The sequence below is a fragment of the Hyla sarda genome, chromosome 10, assembly GCF_029499605.1.
Source record: "Hyla sarda isolate aHylSar1 chromosome 10, aHylSar1.hap1, whole genome shotgun sequence".
Lineage (NCBI taxonomy): Eukaryota > Metazoa > Chordata > Amphibia > Anura > Hylidae > Hyla > Hyla sarda.
Window position 1 is genome coordinate 2,002,210 of NC_079198.1, and position 22,663 is coordinate 2,024,872.

Below are 22,663 nucleotides of genomic sequence, written 5' to 3' on the forward strand. Positions count from 1 at the left end.
GTCTCATATAACAGTCAGTGCTCACATTGTGCGGTCTCATATAACAGTCAGTGCTCACATTGTGCGGTCTCATATAACAGTCAGTGATCACATTGTGCGGTCTCATATCACAGTCAGTGTTCACATTGTGCGGTCTCATAACAGTCAGTGATCACATTGTGCGGTCTCATAACAGTCAGTGATCACATTGTGCGGTTTCATATAAGTCAGTGTTCACATTGTGCGGTCTCATATAACAGTCAGTGATCACATTGTGCGGTCTCATATAACAGTCAGTGATCACATTGTGCGGTCTCATATAACAGTCAGTGATCACATTGTGCGGTCTCATATAACAGTCAGTGATCACATTGTGCGGTCTCATATAACAGTCAGTGATCACATTGTGCGGTCTCATATAACAGTCAGTGATCACATTGTGCGGTCTCATATAACAGTCAGTGATCACATTGTGCGGTCTCATATAACAGTCAGTGATCACATTGTGCCGTTTCATATCACAGTCAGTGATCACATTGTGCGGTCTCATATAACAGTCAGTGATCACATTGTGCGGTCTCATATAACAGTCAGTGTTCACATTGTGCGGTCTCATATAACAGTCAGTGATCACATTGTGCAGTCTCATATAACAGTCAGTGATCACATTGTGCGGTCTCATATAACAGTCAGTGTTCACATTGTGCGGTCTCATATAACAGTCAGTGTTCACATTGTGCGGTCTCATATAACAGTCAGTGTTCACATTGTGCGGTCTCATATAACAGTCAGTGTTCACATTGTGCGGTCTCATATAACAGTCAGTGATCACATTGTGCGGTCTCATATCACAGTCAGTGATCACATTGTGCGGTCTCATATAACAGTCAGTGATCACATTGTGCGGTCTCATATAACAGTCAGTGATCACATTGTGCGGTCTCATATAACAGTCAGTGATCACATTGTGCGGTCTCATATAACAGTCAGTGCTCACATTGTGCGGTCTCATATCACAGTCAGTGATCACATTGTGCGGTCTCATATAACAGTCAGTGATCACATTGTGCGGTCTCATATAACAGTCAGTGATCACATTGTGCGGTCTCATATAACAGTCAGTGATCACATTGTGCGGTCTCATATAACAGTCAGTGTTCACATTGTGCGGTCTCATATAACAGTCAGTGATCACATTGTGCGGTCTCATATAACAGTCAGTGTTCACATTGTGCGGTCTCATATAACAGTCAGTGTTCACATTGTGCGGTCTCATATAACAGTCAGTGATCACATTGTGCGGTCTCATGTCACAGTCAGTGATCACATTGTGCGGTCTCATATAACAGTCAGTGTTCACATTGTGCGGTCTCATATAACAGTCAGTGTTCACATTGTGCGGTCTCATATAACAGTCAGTGTTCACATTGTGCGGTCTCATATAACAGTCACTGTTCACATTGTGCGGTCTCATATAACAGTCAGTGTTCACATTGTGCGGTCTCATATAACAGTCAGTGATCACATTGTGCGGTCTCATATAACAGTCAGTGATCACATTGTGCGGTCTCATATAACAGTCAGTGATCACATTGTGCGGTCTCATATAACAGTCAGTGATCACATTGTGCGGTCTCATATCACAGTCAGTGATCACATTGTGCGGTCTCATATAACAGTCAGTGATCACATTGTGCGGTCTCATATAACAGTCAGTGATCACATTGTGCGGTCTCATATAACAGTCAGTGATCACATTGTGCGGTCTCATATAACAGTCAGTGTTCACATTGTGCGGTCTCATATAACAGTCAGTGATCACATTGTGCGGTCTCATATAACAGTCAGTGTTCACATTGTGCGGTCTCATATAACAGTCAGTGATCACATTGTGCGGTCTCATATAACAGTCAGTGCTCACATTGTGCGGTCTCATATAACAGTCAGTGTTCACATTGTGCGGTCTCATATAACAGTCAGTGATCACATTGTGCGGTCTCATATCACAGTCAGTGATCACATTGTGCGGTCTCATATAACAGTCAGTGTTCACATTGTGCGGTCTCATATCACAGTCAGTGTTCACATTGTGCGGTCTCATATAACAGTCAGTGATCACATTGTGCGGTCTCATATAACAGTCAGTGATCACATTGTGCGGTCTCATATAACAGTCAGTGATCACATTGTGCGGTCTCATATAACAGTCAGTGATCACATTGTGCGGTCTCATATAACAGTCAGTGATCACATTGTGCGGTCTCATATAACAGTCAGTGATCACATTGTGCGGTCTCATATCACAGTCAGTGATCACATTGTGCGGTCTCATATCACAGTCAGTGATCACATTGTGCGGTCTCATATAACAGTCAGTGTTCACATTGTGCGGTCTCATATAACAGTCAGTGTTCACATTGTGCGGTCTCATATAACAGTCAGTGATCACATTGTGCGGTCTCATATAACAGTCAGTGATCACATTGTGCGGTCTCATATAACAGTGATCACATTGTGCGGTCTCATATAACAGTCAGTGATCACATTGTGCGGTCTCATATAACAGTCAGTGATCACATTGTGCGGTCTCATATAACAGTCAGTGATCACATTGTGCGGTCTCATATAACAGTCAGTGATCACATTGTGCGGTCTCATATCACAGTCAGTGATCACATTGTGCGGTCTCATATAACAGTCAGTGATCACATTGTGCGGTCTCATATAACAGTCAGTGATCACATTGTGCGGTCTCATATAACAGTCAGTGATCACATTGTGCGGTCTCATATAACAGTCAGTGTTCACATTGTGCGGTCTCATATAACAGTCAGTGATCACATTGTGCGGTCTCATATAACAGTCAGTGTTCACATTGTGCGGTCTCATATAACAGTCAGTGATCACATTGTGCGGTCTCATATAACAGTCAGTGCTCACATTGTGCGGTCTCATATAACAGTCAGTGTTCACATTGTGCGGTCTCATATAACAGTCAGTGATCACATTGTGCGGTCTCATATCACAGTCAGTGATCACATTGTGCGGTCTCATATAACAGTCAGTGTTCACATTGTGCGGTCTCATATCACAGTCAGTGTTCACATTGTGCGGTCTCATATAACAGTCAGTGATCACATTGTGCGGTTTCATATCACAGTCAGTGATCACATTGTGCGGTCTCATAACAGTCAGTGATCACATTGTGCGGTCTCATAACAGTCAGTGATCACATTGTGCGGTCTCATATCACAGTCAGTGATCACATTGTGCGGTCTCATATAACAGTCAGTGATCACATTGTGCGGTCTCATATAACAGTCAGTGATCACATTGTGCGGTCTCATATAACAGTCAGTGATCACATTGTGCGGTCTCATATCACAGTCAGTGATCACATTGTGCGGTCTCATATCACAGTCAGTGATCACATTGTGCGGTCTCATATAACAGTCAGTGTTCACATTGTGCGGTCTCATATAACAGTCAGTGATCACATTGTGCGGTCTCATATCACAGTCAGTGATCACATTGTGCGGTCTCATATAACAGTCAGTGATCACATTGTGCGGTCTCATATCACAGTCAGTGATCACATTGTGCGGTCTCATATCACAGTCAGTGATCACATTGTGCGGTCTCATATCACAGTCAGTGATCACATTGTGCGGTCTCATATAACAGTCAGTGATCACATTGTGCGGTCTCATATAACAGTCAGTGATCACATTGTGCGGTCTCATATCACAGTCAGTGTTCACATTGTGCGGTCTCATATCACAGTCAGTGATCACATTGTGCGGTCTCATATCACAGTCAGTGATCACATTGTGCGGTCTCATATAACAGTCAGTGATCACATTGTGCGGTCTCATATAACAGTCAGTGTTCACATTGTGCGGTCTCATATAACAGTCAGTGATCACATTGTGCGGTCTCATATAACAGTCAGTGTTCACATTGTGCGGTCTCATATCACAGTCAGTGCTCACATTGTGCGGTCTCATATAACAGTCAGTGCTCACATTGTGCGGTCTCATATAACAGTCAGTGATCACATTGTGCGGTCTCATATAACAGTCAGTGATCACATTGTGCGGTCTCATATCACAGTCAGTGATCACATTGTGCGGTCTCATATAACAGTCAGTGTTCACATTGTGCGGTCTCATATAAGTCAGTGATCACATTGTGCGGTCTCATATAAGTCAGTGATCACATTGTGCGGTCTCATATAACAGTCAGTGATCACATTGTGCGGTCTCATATAACAGTCAGTGTTCACATTGTGCGGTCTCATATAACAGTCAGTGATCACATTGTGCGGTCTCATATAACAGTCAGTGATCACATTGTGCGGTCTCATATAACAGTCAGTGATCACATTGTGCGGTTTCATATCACAGTCAGTGATCACATTGTGCGGTTTCACCCACCTCTCATCGCAGTCGCACAGGCCGCTGTGGGAGCTCCTCCGTCTCCTCAGTCACAATTGGCGCCAAGCCGCGGGGGATTGTGGGATTGGCGCGCTAATTACCAACTGATGTCGGCGGCTCCACTAACACCACACTACCGCGTGTGAGGCGTGGTCACGTGAGGCGTGGTCACGTGATGCGCGGCGGCCAATAGCCAGGGAGGAAACCTTTCCCGCCTTCCCCGCGGATCCCCCTCGGAGTCCTGTGGGAGGTGAGCGCCATATTACTGCCGCGGGGGACGGAGCTGTCATCGTCCATGTCTGAGGTAAATAGTGATGAGGATGCGGGTGTAGTGCGGGGTCTGACACCATTATGGAAAACACCATTGGCTGTATTGGAATATTTGTAATAAAATGTATTATTTGAGGTAAATTACAGGAGACTTCCATGTCAATTATCCTAAGTGATATTGCTGATATTGACGATGTTATTATATGTGGGATCATTATATGGCGGTAAACGTGACACCTAACTATAGGCTTGTTTTTTGTGGAACCAATTATTCTTTGTTTAACCCCTTAAGGACTCAGTCCATTTTCACGCCCGCAGTGCCAGCTCACAAACAGCCGGGCGGCGACCATGGGGCCGGAGTATCGTGACATCATTACTCCGCCCCCGTGTGAGCCCCCGACTTGCATAGCGGGGGTGGAGTCGTGACGTCACGATACTCCGGCCCCGTGGTCGTCACCCGGCTGTTACCGCGGCGTGCAGCTCAAACAGGTGGGTGCCGAATACAAGATTGCGGGGGTCCCCAGCGATGAGACATCTTATCCCCTATCCTTTGGATAGGGGATAAGATGTCTCTGGGTCGGAGTACTCCTTTAAGGACGCAGCCAATTTTATTTTGGGGTTTTTGTTTTTTCCTCCTCGCCTTCTAAAACTCCTAACTCTTTTATATTTCCATTCCCAGACCCATATGAGGGCTTGTTTTTTGCGTGACCAGTTGTACTTTGTAATGACATTTCTCATTTTACCCTAAAATGTATGGTAAAATAATTTATATGTAGCGAAATTTAATCGAAAATCATAATTTAACAAATTTGGGGGATTTCGTTTTTGCGCTGTACACTTTACGGTAAAAATGACATGTTTTCTTTATTCTCTGGGTCAATATGATTAATATGATCCCCACGGTTACATACATTTCTATTATTGTACTGCTTTGAAAAAATCTCAAACTTTTTTTTACAAAATGATTACCTTTAAAATTGCCCTATTTTGACCACCTCTAACCTTCTTATTTTTCCATATTCAGGGATGTGTGAGGGCTCATTTTTTGCGCCATAGTCTGTAGTTTGTTTTGGTACCACATTTGCGTGTATATATGTGACTTTTTGAGCACTTTTAATTAAACTTTTTTGCAGTTTGATGTGATAAAAAAGCAAAAAAAAAAATTTTTGAATTTTTTTTTTTACGTTTACGCCGTTCGCCGTAGGGGATCATTAACATTTTATTTTTATAGTTCGGACATTTATGCATGCAACGATACCAAATATTTATTATTTATCTTTTTTTACGCTTTTTTGTATTAATATGGGGAAAAGGGGTGATTTAAAACTTTATTGGGGGAGGGGCTTTTAAAAAAAATCACTTTTTTAAAAACTTTTTTTTCACATTTATTTTACACTTTTTTATTTCCCATAGGGGACTATTTATAGCAATCACTAGATTGCTAATACTGTTCAGTGCTATGCATAGGGCATAGTACTGATCAGTATTATCGGTGATCTTCTGCTCTGGTCTGCGGGAAGGCAGCTGACTGCAGCCGGGACTTGCAGGGAATGAAGCGAGCGCAGCTCCTGCGCTCGTGTCACAGCCACGCCGTAAATGTATGGCAATGTGCGCTAAGTGATGCTATGCAGCGCCGTACATTTACGGCACATGTCCTTAAGGGGTTAAGAACCAAGCCCATTTTTTACCTTAAAGCGGTACTCTGCAGCTCATCGTTTGACGTCATGAGCTCCCGGCTCCAGCGTTGTTTGTTCCAAACACTGAGGAGTACCCCTTTAAGGATCAGGCCAATTTTATTTTTGCGTTTTTGTTTTTTTCCTCATTGCCTTCTAAAATCCATAACTCTATTATATTTCCATCTAGAGACCCATATAAGGGCTTGTTTTTTGCGTGACCAATTTTACTTTGCAGTGACACCTCTCCTTTTACCATAAAATGTACGGCAAACCCCCAAAAAAATTTAGGGAGGACATTTTTATAAAACCCAAAATTTAGCAAATTTTGGAGGGTTTTGCTTTCACACTGTGCACTTTACGGTAAAAATGACGTGTTCTTTATTTTGTAGGTCAATATGATTAAAATGATACCCATGGTTACAGTGGGGATCAAAAGTTTGGGCACCCCAGGTAAAAATTTGTATTAATGTGCATAAAGAAGCCAAGGAAAGATGGAAAAATCTCCAAAAGGCATCACATTACAAATTAGACATTCTTATAATATGTCAACAAAAGTTAGATTTTATTTCCTTCATTTACACTTTCATAATAACAGAAAAAAAAAAATGGCGTCTGCAAAAATTTGGGCACCCTGCAGAATTTATTGCATGCATTGCCCCCTTTGGAAAGCTGAGACCTGCTAGTGTCATGGATTGTTCTCATTCATCATCTGGGAAGACCAGGTGATGTCAATCTCAAAGATTTTAAATGTCCAGACTCAGAATTGCCTCAACAATCAGCACCATGGGTTCTTCTAAGCAGGTGTCTAAAAATCTGAAACTGAAAATAGTTGACGCCCATAAAGCTGGAGAAGGCTATAAGAAGATAGCAACATGTTTTCAGATGTCAATATCCTCTGTTCGGAATGTAATTAAGAAATGGCAGTTATCAGGAACAGTGGAAGTTAAAGCAAGATCTGGAAGACCAAGAAAAATATCAGACAGAACAGCTCGCAGGATTGTGAGAAAAACAATTCAAAACTCACGTTTGACTGCACAATCCCTCCAGAAAGATCTGGCAGACACTGGAGTTGTGGTCCACTATTCCACTATAAAGAGATACTTGTACAAATATGGTCTTCATGGAAGAGTCATTAAAAAAAACCTCTTCTACGTCCTCACCACAAAAATCAGCCTTTGAACAATTCTGATGCATTTTGGAAACAAGTTCTGTGGACCGATGAGGTTAAAATTGAACTTTTTGGCCGAAATGAGCAAAGCTAGGTTTGGAGAAGAAGGGGAACAGAATTTAATGAAAAGAACCTCTGTCCAACTGTTAAGCATGGGGGTGGATCAATCATGCTTTGGGGATGTATTGCAACCAGTGGCACAGGGAACATCTCATTAATAGAAGGAAAATGGATTCAATAAAATTTCAGCAAATTTTGGATGCTAACTTGATGCCATCTGTGAAAAAGCTGAAGTTAAAGAGAGGATGGCTTCTACAAATGGATAATGATCCTAAACACACCTCGAAATCCACGGGGGATTACATCAAGAAGCGTAAACTGAAGGTTTTGCCATGACCTTCACAATATCCTGACCTCAACATAACTGAAAGTCTATAGATAGACCTTAAAAGAGCAGAGCGTGACAGACAGCCCAGAAATCTCAAAGAACTGGAAGACTTTTGTAAGGAAGAATGGGCAAGGATACCTCAAACAAGAATTGAAAGACTCTTGGCTGCTACAAAAAGCGTTTACAAGCTGTGAAACTTGCCAAAGGGGGCAGTACAAGATATTAACTCTGCAGGGTGCCCAAACTTTTGCAGACACCATTTTTTTGTTTTCTGTTATTTTGAAAGTGTAAACGATGGAAATAAAATGTAACTTTAGTTGACCTAGTATAAGAATGTCTAATCTGTAATTTGATGCCTTTTGGAGATTTTTCCATCTTTCCTTGGCTTCTTTATGCACATTAATAAAATTTTTTACCTGGGGTGCCCAAACTTTTGATCCCCACTGTACATACTTTTCTATTATTATACCGCTTAAAAAAAATCTCATACTTTTTGTACAAAATCAGTATGTTTAAAATTGCACTATTTTGACCACCTATAACTTTTTCATTTTTCTGTATATGGGACGGTATGATTGCTAATTTTTTGTGCCGTGATCTGTACTTTTTATCGATACCACATTTGCGTATATGAAACTTTTAAATCACTTTTTTAAGACACCGACGCCAAGTTACGGACAACGGTAGCTGTACTGAAGGTAGACAGTTGGTAAAGTCTATGCAGTACAGCCAATATCCCAAGGAGGTGACACAGAGACCTCGCTGGATTGTTGGGACTTGTAGTGGACGGGAGAATTTAGTGCAGGCCACACTGAATAGACAGAAGACTTGACTTGACTGACAGGGTTGTGACTTTAGCTTAGGGTGCATTCACACCACGTTTTTGCAATACAGTTCCCGTATCAGGTTTTTGAGGAAAAACGGATTCCTCAAAACCTGACAAAACTGTATCAAAACGTGTGTACAAATTTTAACCCGTATACAGTTAAAAACCATATACGGTTTGAAAAATGACATCCGGTTGCATCCGTTTTTTAAGAAAAAAAAACGTATACGTTTTTAACTTTTCACTCCATTTTGAATAAAGTTTTACTTGTTTGATTGAAAAAACTGTGCAAAGTCAAAAACCGTAGGGTGGAAACCGGATGGAACTGTATGCACATACAGTTCTGTACGGTTCCCATTGACTCCCATGTTTAAAAAAAAACGTATACGGTTTAATACAGTTTTTCAACCGGACCTAAAACCGTGGTAGGCTGCATTCACATCTCGTTTTTGCAATACTGTTGCCGTATTTTAATACGTTTTTCTTGAAAAAAAATATATACGGTTTTAAAGTTTGTCAACATTTTAAATAAAGTTCTTCCTCTTTTTATTGAATTTCCCCCCCAAAAAATGAAAAACCGTATTGTGCAAACCGGATGTAACCGTGTGCACATACGGTTACCATAGAACTCCATTTTAAAATAACCATATACAGGTTGGATACGGTTTTTGACCGGGACACAAAACCGTAGTAGACTACGGTTTGGTGTACCGTTAAAAACTGTATAAACCCGTAATGATGCAAAACATACACAACCTGATGCTACGGTTGGCATACAGTTTACATTGAAATGTCTATGTATACGGATTGCACTACGGTTCGATACGTTTTTTTTTAATCAAACCGAATACGGCAACCGTTTTGCAAAAACGAGGTGTGAATGCAGCCGTAGACTACAGTTTTGGGTACAGGAAAAAAAAACTGACAAAACCGTACAGGATGCAAAACGGACACAACCTGATGCATCTTTTGGCATACGGTTTTCAATGGAGAGTCAATGCATACATTTTCCAATACGGTTCCATACGGTTTTCACATAGAAAACGTATACAGGAACTGTATTGCAAAACGTGGTGTGAATGCACCCTTACTGTGGACTTGAGGCTGCAGGACTTGACTTGAGGCCTCCACTGCTCTGGACAGACACTACAGGTACGACTTGACTGAACTGGACCTCAGCACAACGAGCGTGGAAAGAGAGAGAAGCTAGCTCCACCCAGGGTTTATATGGGAGAGACTAGCAGGGAGCCCATAGGTCACCTTTGGGGTCAGCTCGTCACTAGTACCTCCTGGGTAACAATCAAATTGCACATTTTATTAAAGATACATTGCACAATAAAATACTTAATATATTTACATGGGGGGGGGGCCCTGGGGACACTGAGGGACACTGCCTGACAGGCAGGAGAGTATGGGGAAACACCATCTCGTACTTGGCTACCACATATTGATGACAGCGTCTGAGGAGTTAATGGAGGACATCAGCGTGATCGCTGATATCCGCAATTACCGGCGGGTTAGAGATGTCAGTAGAGAGCACTGTTGCCAGACAGAAAACAACAACTCAACTTCAGCAGCTGATAATTATTGAAAGGATTAAGATTTTTTTTATAGAAGTAATTTACAAATCTGTTTAACTTTCTGGAGCCAGTTGATATTAAAAAAAAGTTTTTTCCTGGAATACCCCTTTAAGTACCAACGGATCAGGACATACTTATACGTCCATTGTCTTTAAGGGGACTTTTGCATGCAATCATTAGATTGTATTCACTGTATAAAGCTATTATATAGCCTAACTAAGCCAGGGTGCATCATGTGATTGGCAGCAGGAGGCAGAAAGGGGTCCCTTCTCCGCCATTATAGCTCACCGAACGTGATCGCGGGGGTAAATTGAGCTCCACTGAGCTACCGACAACTTCCAGTTTCACTTTAGTCGCCGTGATCAATGCCGAAATGGTTAATGACGGGCAGCGTTGGGATTGCCACTCACCTTCATAAGCAGTGAGTGTCTGCTCCTGCTCTCTCTTCAAAGCCACTTAAGGGTTCGGGATGACAGGAATGCCCTCAGACCATAAAGGGGTACTCCACTGCTCAGCGTTTGGAACAAACTAATCCGAACGCTGGAGCCGGCGCCGGGAGCTCGTGACGTCATAGCCCCACCCCCTCAATGTAAGTCTATGACGGGGGGTGACGTCACGAGCTCCCGGCGCCGGCTTCAGCGTTCGGAACAGTTTGTTCCAAACGCTGAGCAGTGGAGTAACCCTTAAGTACCAGGGGTTGAAGGCATACCTGTATGCCCTATGTCCTTAACAGGTTAAAAAGAGACAATTTTTTCTCCTTTGGATGCCATGAGCGGCATTGATAATAGCATCTAAAGCTTAAAGGGATACTCCGGTGGAAAACTTTTTTTTTTTTTTTATAAACTGGTGCCAGAAAGTTAAAACAGATTTGTAAATTACTTCTATTAAAAAATCTTTACCCTTCCAGTACTTTTTAGCAGCTGTATGTTACAGAGGAAATTCTGTTCTTTTTCAATTTCTTTTTTGTCTTGTCCACAGTGCTCTCTGCTGACACCTGATGTCCGTTTCAGGAACTGTCCAGAGCAGGAGAAAATCCCCATAGCAAACCAATGCTGCTCCGGATAGTTCCTGACACGGGCAGAGGTGTCAGCAGAGAGCACTGTGGACAAGACAAAAAAGACATTTACCCTGGAAGGGTAAAGATTTTTTAATAGAAGTAATTTACAAATCTGTTTAACTTTCTGGCACCAGTTGACTTATAAAAACCTAAAGAAAAAATGTTTTCCACTTAAGTACCCCTTTAATGGCTAACATTGGTGTGAATGCTGATTTCTGCAATTGACTGTGAGTGCACGACTGCTAGGTGTGATAGCACTGCTAGGTGTGATAGCACCTGTCACTCACGTCCTATGAAGCGAGCGCAGCTCTTGCACATGCTTCATAGACACTAAACACTCCAGGGCTTAGTGAGTTTAGGACCAGACAGCCAGGATGTAGGCCCTGTGTCCTCTAAGGGTTAAAGTGCAACTGTTGCCTTCGGCTGTCGTATATTTCGGCCCAACGGAAAGGACAGCCAACTCTTGCAGCAAGACCCCTCCTTCTTGCCCCGGCCGACCTCTCCGACTGTTGGGCCGTAAAACAAGACAGCCATGACCTTCATAAAAGTATACACTCTGAATGCATGTCCAGCAATATTTTTTATTGTTATTTAACAGGGACTGACTAGATGGGAAAGATGATATTTTTAGGGTATGTCCACCATGTGTAAACTTAAATATACACTTTTTTTATATGCAGGAACACTACATACACAGCTCAAAAAAATTAAGGGAACACAAAGATAACACATCCTAGATCTGAATGAATGAACTAATCGTATGAAATACTTTAGTTTCTACAACAAAATCACACACAAATTATCAAAGGAAATCAAATATATCAACCCATGGAGGTCTGGATATGGAGTCACCCTCAAAATCAAAGTGGAAAACCCCACTACAGGCTGATCCAACTTTATATAATGTCCTTAAAACAAGTCAAAATGAGGCTCAGTAGTGTGTGTGGCCTCCAGGTTCCCGTATGACCTCCATACAACACCTGGGCATGCTCCTGATGAGGTGGAGGATGGTCTCCTGAGGGATGTCCTCCCAGACCTGGACTAAAGCATCCACCAACTCCTGGACAGTCTGTGGTGGATAGAGCGAGACGTCCCAGATGTGCTCAATCGGATTCAGGGGAACGGGTGGGCCAGTTCATAGCATCAATGCCTTGCTCTTGTAGGAACTGCTGACACACTCCAGCCACATGAGGTCTAGCATTGTCTTGTATTAGGAGGAACCCAGGGCCAACCGCACCAGCATATGGTCTCACAAGGGGTCTGAGGATCTCATCTCGGTACCTAATGGCAGTCAGGCTACCTCTGGCAAGCACATGGAGGGCTGTGCGACTTCTCAAAGAAATGCCACCACCACACTAAATGCCAGACCACACCCACTGCCAAACCGGTCATGCTGTAGGATGTTGCAGGCAGCAGAACGTTCTCCACGGCGTCTCCAGACTCTGTCACGTCTGTCACATGTGCTCAGTGTGAACCTGCTTTTATCTGTGAAGAGCACATGGCGCCAGTGGCGAATTTGCCAATCTTGGTGTTCTCTGGAAAATGCCAAGCGTCCTGCACGGTGTTGGGCTGTAAGCACAACCCCCATCTGTGGACATCGGGCCCTCATACCACCCTCATGGAGTCTGTTTCTGACCATTTGATTGAACACATGCACATTTGTGGCCTGCTGGAGGTCATTTTGCAGGGCTCTGGCAGTCCTGCTACTGAGTTACGGCCTCCTCCTCCTCTCCTGATGTACTGGCCTGTCTCCTGGTAGCGCCTCCATGCTTTGGACACTAAGCTGACAGACACAGCAAACCTTCTTGCCACAGCTCGCATTGATGTGTCATCCTGTAAGAGTTGCACTACCTGAGCCACTTGTGTGGGTTGTAGACTCCTTCTCATGCTACCACTAGAGTGAAAGCACCGTCAGCATTCAAAAGTGACCAAAACATAATTCAGGAAGCATAGAAACTGAGAAGTGGTCTGTAGTCACCACCTGCAGAACAACTCCTTTATTGGTGGGTGTCTTGCTAATTGCCTATAATTTCCACCTGTTGTCTGTTCCATTTGCACAACAGCATGTGGAATTGGTCAATAAGTGTTCTTCCTGAGTGGACAGTGTGATTTCACAGTGTAAATCCTTCATTGCCTCCCTGCTTCACCACCACTGCCTGGCCCTGATCCCCCCTGGTCTCCCTTCCTTGTACCTTGCAACGGCTGAGAATCTGCACTTAGGGGCTGTTCACATCACTTTTTTGCATCCAGTTAAAACATACTTTTTTTTTCTTCTAACCCTTTAATGACATTGGACGTAAATGAACATAGTGGTGTCCTGGTACATTTACATCCTAAGGGGCATTTCAACCATTAAGCGAGCACAGCCGGGACCTTGCCACTAATGACAGACATCAGTGAATAGTAATAGCAATCCAAAGATTGCTATACATAGTCACGTGTGAGGAATTAAAAAATGTAAAATAAATAGTTAAAAAAAAATTAAGGGGTACTCTGGTGGAAAACAATTTTTTAAATCAACTGGTACCAGAAAGTTAAATAGATTTGTAAATTACTTTAATTTAAAATCTTTATCCTTCCAGGACTTACCAGCTGCTGTATGCTCCAAAGTTCTTTTCTTTTTGAATTTCCTTTCTGTCTGACCACAGTGCTCTCTGCTGACACCTCTGTCCCTGTCAGGAACTGTCAAGAGCAGGAGAGGTTTGCTATGGGGATTTGCTCCTGCTCCAGACAGTTCCTGACAAAAAGGAAAATAACTTCCTATAGGGTATACAGCAGCTGATAAGTACTGGAAGGATAGATCATTTTTTAATAGAAGTAATCTGCAAATCTGTTTAACTTTCTAGCACAAGTTGATTTTAAAAACATTTTTTCCACCGGAGTACCCCTTTAAATGTGGAAAAGACCCCTCTCCCCCCCCCCATAAAAATGTTAACAACCCCATTTTCCCATTTAATAAAATGTGTAAAACTAAATTTTAAAACATAGCATATTTGATATAGCCTTGTGCTTAAAGGGCATTCCAGGATTTTTTATTTAAAGGACAACTGCAGCGGCATTACACTTATCCCCTATCCACAGGATAGGAGATAAGTGTTTGATTGCGGGGGGTCCAACCGATGGGACCCCCCCCCCCCCGATCTCCCTAACGGGGCGCTAAGGTGCGTAGCGTCGACCTAGAGGTCGACGGTGACGCCCCCGTCTCCTCCCCGTCCCCATACAGTTCTATGGGGGATGCACGAATGCTGCCTCCCCGCCTCTCCCATAGAGATGTATGGAGGAGGCGTGCCGGCCGCAACATCATGCTGCAGCTGGCACGCCCCCTGCACAGGAGAGCCGTGGCCCCATACAGGAGATCGCCGGGGGCCCCCGTTCGGACCCCCCGCGATCAAACACTTATCCCGTATCTTGAGGATAGGGAATAAGTGTTTGTAACGCTGCAGATGTCCTTTAATTTGACTGTGCTATAGGGGTGCTATCTGTACCTCTGTTTAATGGCTGATCTTGCAATTCTTATGTGATCTTGGAACCGGATGTATATTTTTAGCGAACATAAATGTTCAGAATGCCGGGGCTGGACCCCCAGCAATCAGACACCTTATCCCCTATCCTTAAGATAAGGTGTCTAGGGGTGGAGTACCTCTTCAATTACAAGTTGGCACCAGGACAAAAAGTTAAAGAGACTAGCTGTCTGCCAGTTCATTCTTGCCCCGCTGGGCTTTATTGACCAGACTCTTTATATATAAAAATATGAGGTAAGGAGAAGCTATGGAGAGCCGGCCTCCTTGACTTTTATCCTGGTCCCTTCTTACCTTTAACCCCTTAAGAACTCAGCCCACTTGGGCCTTAAGGACTCAGACAATTTTATTTTTACTTTTTAGTTTTTTCCTCCTCGCCTTCAAAAAATCATAACTCTTTTATATTTTCATCCACAGACTAGTATGAGGGCTTGTTTTTTCCGCGACCAGTTGTCCGTTGTAATGCCATCACTCACTTTACCATTAAATGTATGGCGCAGCAAAAAAAAATACTATTTGTGTGGGGAAATTAAAAAGGAAACTGCAATTTAGCAAATTTTGGAAGGTTTCGTTTTCACGCCGTACAATTTACAGTAAACTTGACATGTGTTCTTTATTCTTTGGGTCAATGCAATTAAATTGATACCCATGATAACATACTTTTCTATTACTGTTGCGCAAAAAAAAAATCGCAGACTGTTTAACCAAATTAGTACGTTTAAAATCCCCCTATTTTGCGGCAATACCAAATATGTATATCAAATATTTTTTTTACACCTTTTGAGGGTGAAATAGGGAAAATGGGAAATTTTTTATTGGGGAGGGGGTTTTTCAAATTTTTTTTAATTTTTTTTATTTATTTTTTTACACTTAATAGTCCCCATAGGGGACTATTTATAGCAATCATTTGATTGCTAATACTGTTTAGTGCTATGTATAGGACATAGCACTGATCAGTATTATCGGTCATCTTCTGCTCTGAGCAGAAGATCCGTGGAAGGCAGCAGAGGCAGGTGAGGGGACCTCCGGCTGCCATGCTGGATGATCGGATCGCCGCGGCAGTGCTGCGGGCGATCCGATCATCCATTTTAGTGTCCGCAATGACATGCCGTGATCTGTATTGATCACGGCATCTGAGGGGTTAATTGCGGACATCGAGGATGTCCGCCATTACGGGCGGGTCCCTGGCTGCATAAATGTACGTCTTGGTGCGTTAAGTACCAGCTCACCAGGACGTACATTTATGTCCTGCGTCGTTAAGGGGTGAAAGGGGTTCTCCACCATAAGGTGATTTTAGTAACTACCTGGCAGGCAGTAATGGACATGCTTAGGAAGGATCTGTGCTTGTCTTCGGGCTAAATGGCTATGCTGTGAGATTACCATAACACTGTGGCCAGCTTTTTGTGAACTGATATTTCCTGTTTGACTTTTCTTTTTTTGAATACAAATCCCACAATTCCATTTTCCTCCCTCCCACACATCAGCCCCCCCACCCATTGAAACATAAAGGAGCTGCATCCATTCAAAGACCTGTGGTTTTCAATCAGGGTGCCTACAGCTGTTGCATTAGTTGCAGATTGATCTCTCTCCCACCAAGCAACCCCTCCACCCATTGAAGCAGACAGGCTCCCTGTCATCAGCTGACTAGTGATGTCAGGTCTCGGCCGCATTGCAACCTGGGAAAAATCGGAGACAACAGTCATTTTGTATACTGATAAAAATAAATATTGGAGTGAAAATCACAGAAGAATTGTGAGAAAACCGTCACACGCAGGTACAGACACTATGTTATGGACTACACTAACTTTACAGCCCCTGTAGCATAGTCAAATAAAAAAAATCTTGGAATACCCCTTTAAACTATGATTTCCCTGAAGTGCTTCAACGTTTCAGAGTAAATGTTATCTTATTGTAACATGGGTATCTGTATCTTGTGCAGGCACTTTAATGAGGGAGCCCTTCCCTGGTTCAGGCACTATGAAGCACCATACTTTTTTCAGCCCGTGGACAGTTTTTTGTCCCCTTTTGTATTTATTTTTTATTTTAACTTTTGTGGACAATTGTTCAGCTGTTTTATGTCTACATGTAAAGCTACAGCCCTAATAATGGCTGATTACAAAGGATTGTTAGAACATTTACATAATAAAATACATTGCCAAAATAGAGACATACACTGCACATAATTGTATGGTTCTAATAACAATTACAGCTGTAAAATGAAACTGTGTAGAAACAAACTGCAGATTTTTTCGTTGAATTCAGTGGGAAAAATGGGCCACGACTTTTCACATGAAATAACTGATAAGTGAAGTAAATAACATAGATTCCGGTGGCAATGGCAAGTGCCAGTGAAGGGACAAATAGTGATGTGTAGACTCCTGGGTCAGAGCCTCTCCAGAACAGCCTCTCATGTGGGAAGTTCTTAGTATGTAGTAATTAGTACCAATGCTGATCTCTGTCCACCCCCAAAGTGTCCACATTGGGCAGGTAGGCATCAGAGCTGAAACCGATCTGGTGAGTGTTCCCAGGACCCGGTATGTAGTGATCAGTACCTATGCTAATCCCTGTCCACCACCCAAAGTGTCTACATTGGATATGTAAGCATCAGAGCTAGTGCATGGAGCAACGCAAGGAAGCTCCTGGTCTTTGGACAGCTGGGTGTGTATGCATCACTTATCTTGGGAAAAGATAGCACCAGGATGCACTTAGTGAAGAAGACAACCTGATGGGAAACAACTATTCCTATGAATGGTAATTAAAGGGGTATTCCAGGATTTTTTTTTATTTGACTATGTTACAGGGGGTGTAACGTTAGTGTAGTTCATAATATAGTGTCTGTACCTGTGTGTGACTGTTTTATCACAATTCTTCTGTGATTTTCACCCCAATATTTATTTTTAACAGCATACAAATTGACTGTTTTCTCAGATTTTTCCCAGGTTGCAATGCAGCCAAGACCTGTCTCACTAGTCAGCTGATGACAGGCAGCCTGTCTGCTTCAATGGGTGGAGGGATTGCTTGGTGGGAGAGAGATCAATCTGCAACTAATGCAACATCTGTAGGCACCAAGATTGAAAACCACAGGTCTTTTGAATGGATGCAGCTCATTTATGTTTTAATGAGTGGGGGGCTGATGTGTGGGAGGGAGGAAAATGGAATTATGGGATTTGTAGGCAAAAAAGAAAACTCAAAGAGGAAAAAAGCTAGCCACAGTGTTATGGTAATCTCACAACATAGCCATTTAGCCCCAAGACAAGCGCAGATCCTTCCTAAGCATGCCCATTACTGTCTGGCAGGTACGTACTAAAATCACCTTATGGTGGAGAACCCCTTTAAGCCAATAATCATCCTCTGTATGAAGGCCTTTATTAGTTGTAAAGCATCTCCTTAGTATCCATTGCCCTTTTGGCCCTTTTATCCAGAAATGGAGACCCAGTTCAGAAACTTCCTGCCATTGACTAAATTGACCCACATTGTCATATAAAATCGGTGTGAAAACCTAAAACTAAGAACAAAGGTGCTTTATGTGGAGTATCACACGCGCTGGAGTAGAAGGGATATCGGAGGTGGTATAAATAGTCGCTTACCGACTCCGGTTGTGTACCGACATACACAACAATGGACAGCATGTAGTGAATATGGGAACTTCCCGTCTGCAGTCTTCCTGGTATTTCTTAGAAAACAGAATCAAACTTCAGTTGTAGCAGGAATTGCGTGGCGCTGACTGGGACAGACAAACGCAGTAAAAACGCATTGCGTCTTGGCTAATAAATTATTTTATCTCAAGTCACCACACCTGCATTGTGTCTGTCACGGTCAGCGCCACGCAATTCCTGCTACTCCTGAAGTTTGATTCTGTTTTCTATAAAATCTGTGGACACTGAAGATTTATATGATATTATTTAGCATAAGCGTTTTACTTCAACAAACAAAACACAGAAGAGAGAGAGTAGGGTTCATCTTCTTTAATGCATAACAGCAATGCCTGAGGTACACAAAAAACACACACAGGCGCAGGTAGTTAACCCTGTCACTGCCAGATAGGTTATCTGTAGCTTGCAGACACCTGCCAGCAGAAATAAGGGTAAAACAAGTACAAGTTTATCATTCTAATCTACGACTTAATATAGCTGAATAAATTATAGTGGGATTATATATATATATGTATGCACACACATATATATATATATATACACATATATATGTACACGCTTGGAGTGACATGAAATCAGACACAGAGGTGACAGTCAGTTATTATGGAATGCCTACTAGTGCTATATAAGAGGATCCTGGTTGGTGGCATTAGACTAAAGGGTTAGAAGCAATTAATATACATTTTTACGTGGGATACTGCAACCACGAAACATAGTCCCTGTGGTACTGAGCTGCATCCCTCAAATGTTCATTTTATAGAAATATATATATAAAAAAAACAAGTGTCCAAATGTGCAAGCGACAACAGCTCCATTTTTGATACATAAAACTCCACATGGAATGTCTCTTTTTACATTGTCTTGTTGTCTTCTTTATCCAGGGATCCCCTGTATGAGCTTAAAGTCTGTTGTAGAGAATTGTTTTATGCCGAGTGCTTGGGAAAAAAAACATGCCCTTTGTTCCCCTTTATTCACCACCAGTCCCCATATCAATATTTTTTTCTCTTGAAACAGAATATATAAATTGCTTTTAAAGACATCACATATTTCATATACATCAACCTTACTATACATCTTTAGTTGTGAAAATATTCACAGGAATGAGCTTCAGCACTGGACTCCTCTGGGTTAGGTTAACTATACTATGTACATATCTTAAACCAATAGCTAAAACTTGACTAGTAAGACTTTTGTGGTCTCCTCAACAATGGAGTCAAAGGCTCTATGGACTAGTGACATGCCTGTTCCTACCTCCATTATTGGTCCACGAGAATCCTGTTACCTGCAGTGAGTGTTGTACTACGCGACCCTGAACACGTGGGAGATCCCTGCCATCTTTATGAGACAGTGTTCATCATTACATAGTTTATCACATTATGTATGTTTTCTATCATCTTGGAATGTTGGGAAATGGAATATCATTAGAGCATAGGTTTATATGTTCACCTGTGTGATTGTTTTATGTTATCGCAGCAATGACAAAAAAAATTACCTTTTTAAACCCCATCCAAGTAGTTCATATATCAGTCATGTTCTGGACATCAGGAACAATGTTTCCCCATCACTGAATATACCAAGTTGGTCCATGTTAACTTTTGTTAAATGTTTTTTTTTTTTTTTATTTGTAGATCTGGGACGGGTTTAAATTTTCATAACAGCGCTCTCAAATTAATACAAAAAAAGTAGTCAATGGAAAGAGTGCTAATTTTCTTAAATTTTCAATTAAGTAAACATTTCTCCGGAGTATTTGTTGTGGTTGAATGTACTTTTACTTGCATGGACTCCTTTGAGTAATATGTTTTTTAGTCTTTGCTCCACGATTCCCCTTTATGGAATGCCTGTGGGAATGTTCTTCAAAAACATTGTAAAACATAGAATGAAATGTGGGTAAATGGTAAAACAAAAGCTTGCAATCTAACTTGAATTGTTCCACATCTGGTCATAGAATCATGGCAGATTTTCCTTATTTGTGCCTTGATTTTGCGAATTTCACAGGCGAACGGTGTGCCAATTTGAAGCGGGTTGGTTCTTGCATCATGTGCCTGGACGATGAATTGGCTTAGAAGTCTGAATAGTATTTGAGAGTATTCCATGATCAACCAGAAGCTTCTGCTACATTGAATGGATAACTGCTGGCATTACATAGCAATACCTTTGCACTGCAGAGAGTCATCTCTGGTACATTGTCTCAGTAGATGAGAGGGGGGTTGGGCACAAATGTATACAGAAAGGTGTAAAGCCCTCTGGCACTGGTGCTTGTAGCATCTACTGGTGTGTGAACTCTTCAGTATGCTTGTCCAGTTTCTACAGGTAAAAGGCCCAAGACAGCCGAGTGTTCTCCAAGCTTCATTCGGCGCTGTGTGGACAGGCTGACGTTTTTAGCCAAATAATCAACAGCAGCTGTAAAACAAATCCAAAAACAGTTAGTGGAGTGTTACAGTCACATTATACTTTATAGGTTCCAGTCTGATGAACTGGACTTCTGGACATCGCATTTGCAAAATATTTATTGAGTTTAAAATTCCAACCAAAATTTGAGTTTTCACCAAATGTAATAAAAAGAATACATTTGAAAATGGCCATGGAATCCAACTTTATCTCTGGAGTTCCTATCTTGGCAGCCTGTGAGACAGATAGGAATGGGCCAGGGAATGAGTTCACCTTTCACTGGTTATAGGCCTGTAAGACTGACTGCATCACAGACATGTACTGAATAACATTTTAATATTTACCTGCTTTGTGTATTTAGGTGACATAATACATAAAAGCACATTGCCTGCATATAATGGCTGCAGTACCTCAAATAAATAACTAAGATGCCATACAATACAAAAGCTCTCCATTCCTGTTAACGTTCCAAATTAAATTAATACTGATTTAGAAGTTACTGCCAATAAGTAAAGAAATCGGAGTCATCAGTGGTGTGTCAGCTGTATCCCTAGGGGAGAACTCGTCCAGACAGGACGCTTATTAGAGTTGTCATATCCATTAGGTTTCCTTTCACGCTTCTGTGTCCTATCAGCGTGGGCATCAGAGATAGACCTGCCTGTGCCAAGTGCCCAATAAAGCCAATGGATCTGGTTAAGATGGAGAAGAATATTGCTGGATATATATAGTTTATAATAGTATGCATGTACAGATTTACTTTGAAATTATATACCCATCAATCTTAAAGGGAATGTATCACCTAGATGTTTTTTGACTGCTTTGAAAAAAGAAAAACAAGTTTCTGTAACGGTCTCTAATCTGTTTCTATATTTTGATTTGATTAAATTATTTTCATTTAATTTTTTTTTGTACAGCCTGAGCTGTTTTTTTTTAAATATTAAGATATACTTTACTTTACTCAATTCACATAGGCATCAATAGACAGGACCTGTCCTTGTGGAATGAACAGAATAGTGTCTGGGTGTGCTCAGTGAGGGAGGGAGAGGCTGATCTGTGAGCAGCAGCTATTTTGTGTACTTCTGGTATTTATACACTGGTGCCACAGTTCACTGTAATCCTCCTTGTGATAAGAAGGAAACTGCTGGGAAACAATCTATACAAAACAGGAAGTCTCAGCACAGTTTTTGGCCTAGTGGCCAGAATGGGAACGGCAACATTTCGGGGTTATTTAAAAATATACATAGTTAAAATGGAAAATTGTACAAATCATCACCAAAAATTATTTAAAAATATAGTTAGCATAAAAACTTGATTTAAACATTATGTCATTTTTTTGATAGCGCATTGCTATTAATAAGCTGGTGATTTACTTTTTGTTTGTCCTTTATGCATTAAAAGAAGTTTGTGCCACAAATACTACATTAGGCCACGACACACATTGCTGCCCTTTATTTATAGTAGTTCTGATCTCTACACACTTTTGCATCAGAACTTGTCTATGGTCTCCCAAATGAAAGCATTAGCAGGGCTGCTATGCCCGAGGCTGGGGTTGGAATAGATTTTTACTATTAATTGCAGGTGTGCCCCAAACATGCACGAGGTGGGAGAAAGGTCGGGGTCAGCGCAGGAGCAGAGGCGGCTGAAACACATGGTTTTCATTTCACCTTGAGAAGTAATAGGCGCTTATATTGTTAAAAGCATCTATACTGTTTGGTACTGCTGTG

The 22,663-nt window shown here is 41.8% G+C and overlaps 1 protein-coding gene and 1 long non-coding RNA gene across 17 annotated transcripts in view; one reads left to right on the forward strand and one right to left on the reverse strand.

The window, feature by feature from the left end:
* Positions 1 to 4,596: 4,596 nt before the first annotated feature.
* LOC130294460 (uncharacterized) overlaps positions 4,597 to 22,663 on the forward strand; it is a 189,308-nt gene continuing 171,241 nt past the window's right edge. For 3 of the 9 annotated variants that reach the window (XR_008848495.1, XR_008848503.1, XR_008848502.1), the window contains exon 1: positions 4,604 to 4,719. This is a non-coding gene — a long non-coding RNA (uncharacterized LOC130294460). Of the gene's footprint in view, positions 4,720 to 22,663 lie in introns of all 9 variants that reach the window. The other 6 variants (XR_008848500.1, XR_008848501.1, XR_008848496.1 and 3 more) reach the window with 4 other exon arrangements.
* Positions 18,849 to 22,663, reverse strand: part of PAX7 (paired box 7) — a 169,657-nt gene continuing 165,842 nt past the window's right edge. For all 8 annotated transcript variants that reach the window (XM_056544285.1, XM_056544287.1, XM_056544281.1 and 5 more), the window contains exon 9: positions 18,849 to 20,951. In XM_056544285.1, coding sequence (XP_056400260.1) covers positions 20,836 to 20,951 — 116 coding nt within the window. In that variant the 3' untranslated portion in view covers positions 18,849 to 20,835. The remainder of the gene's footprint in view (positions 20,952 to 22,663) is intronic.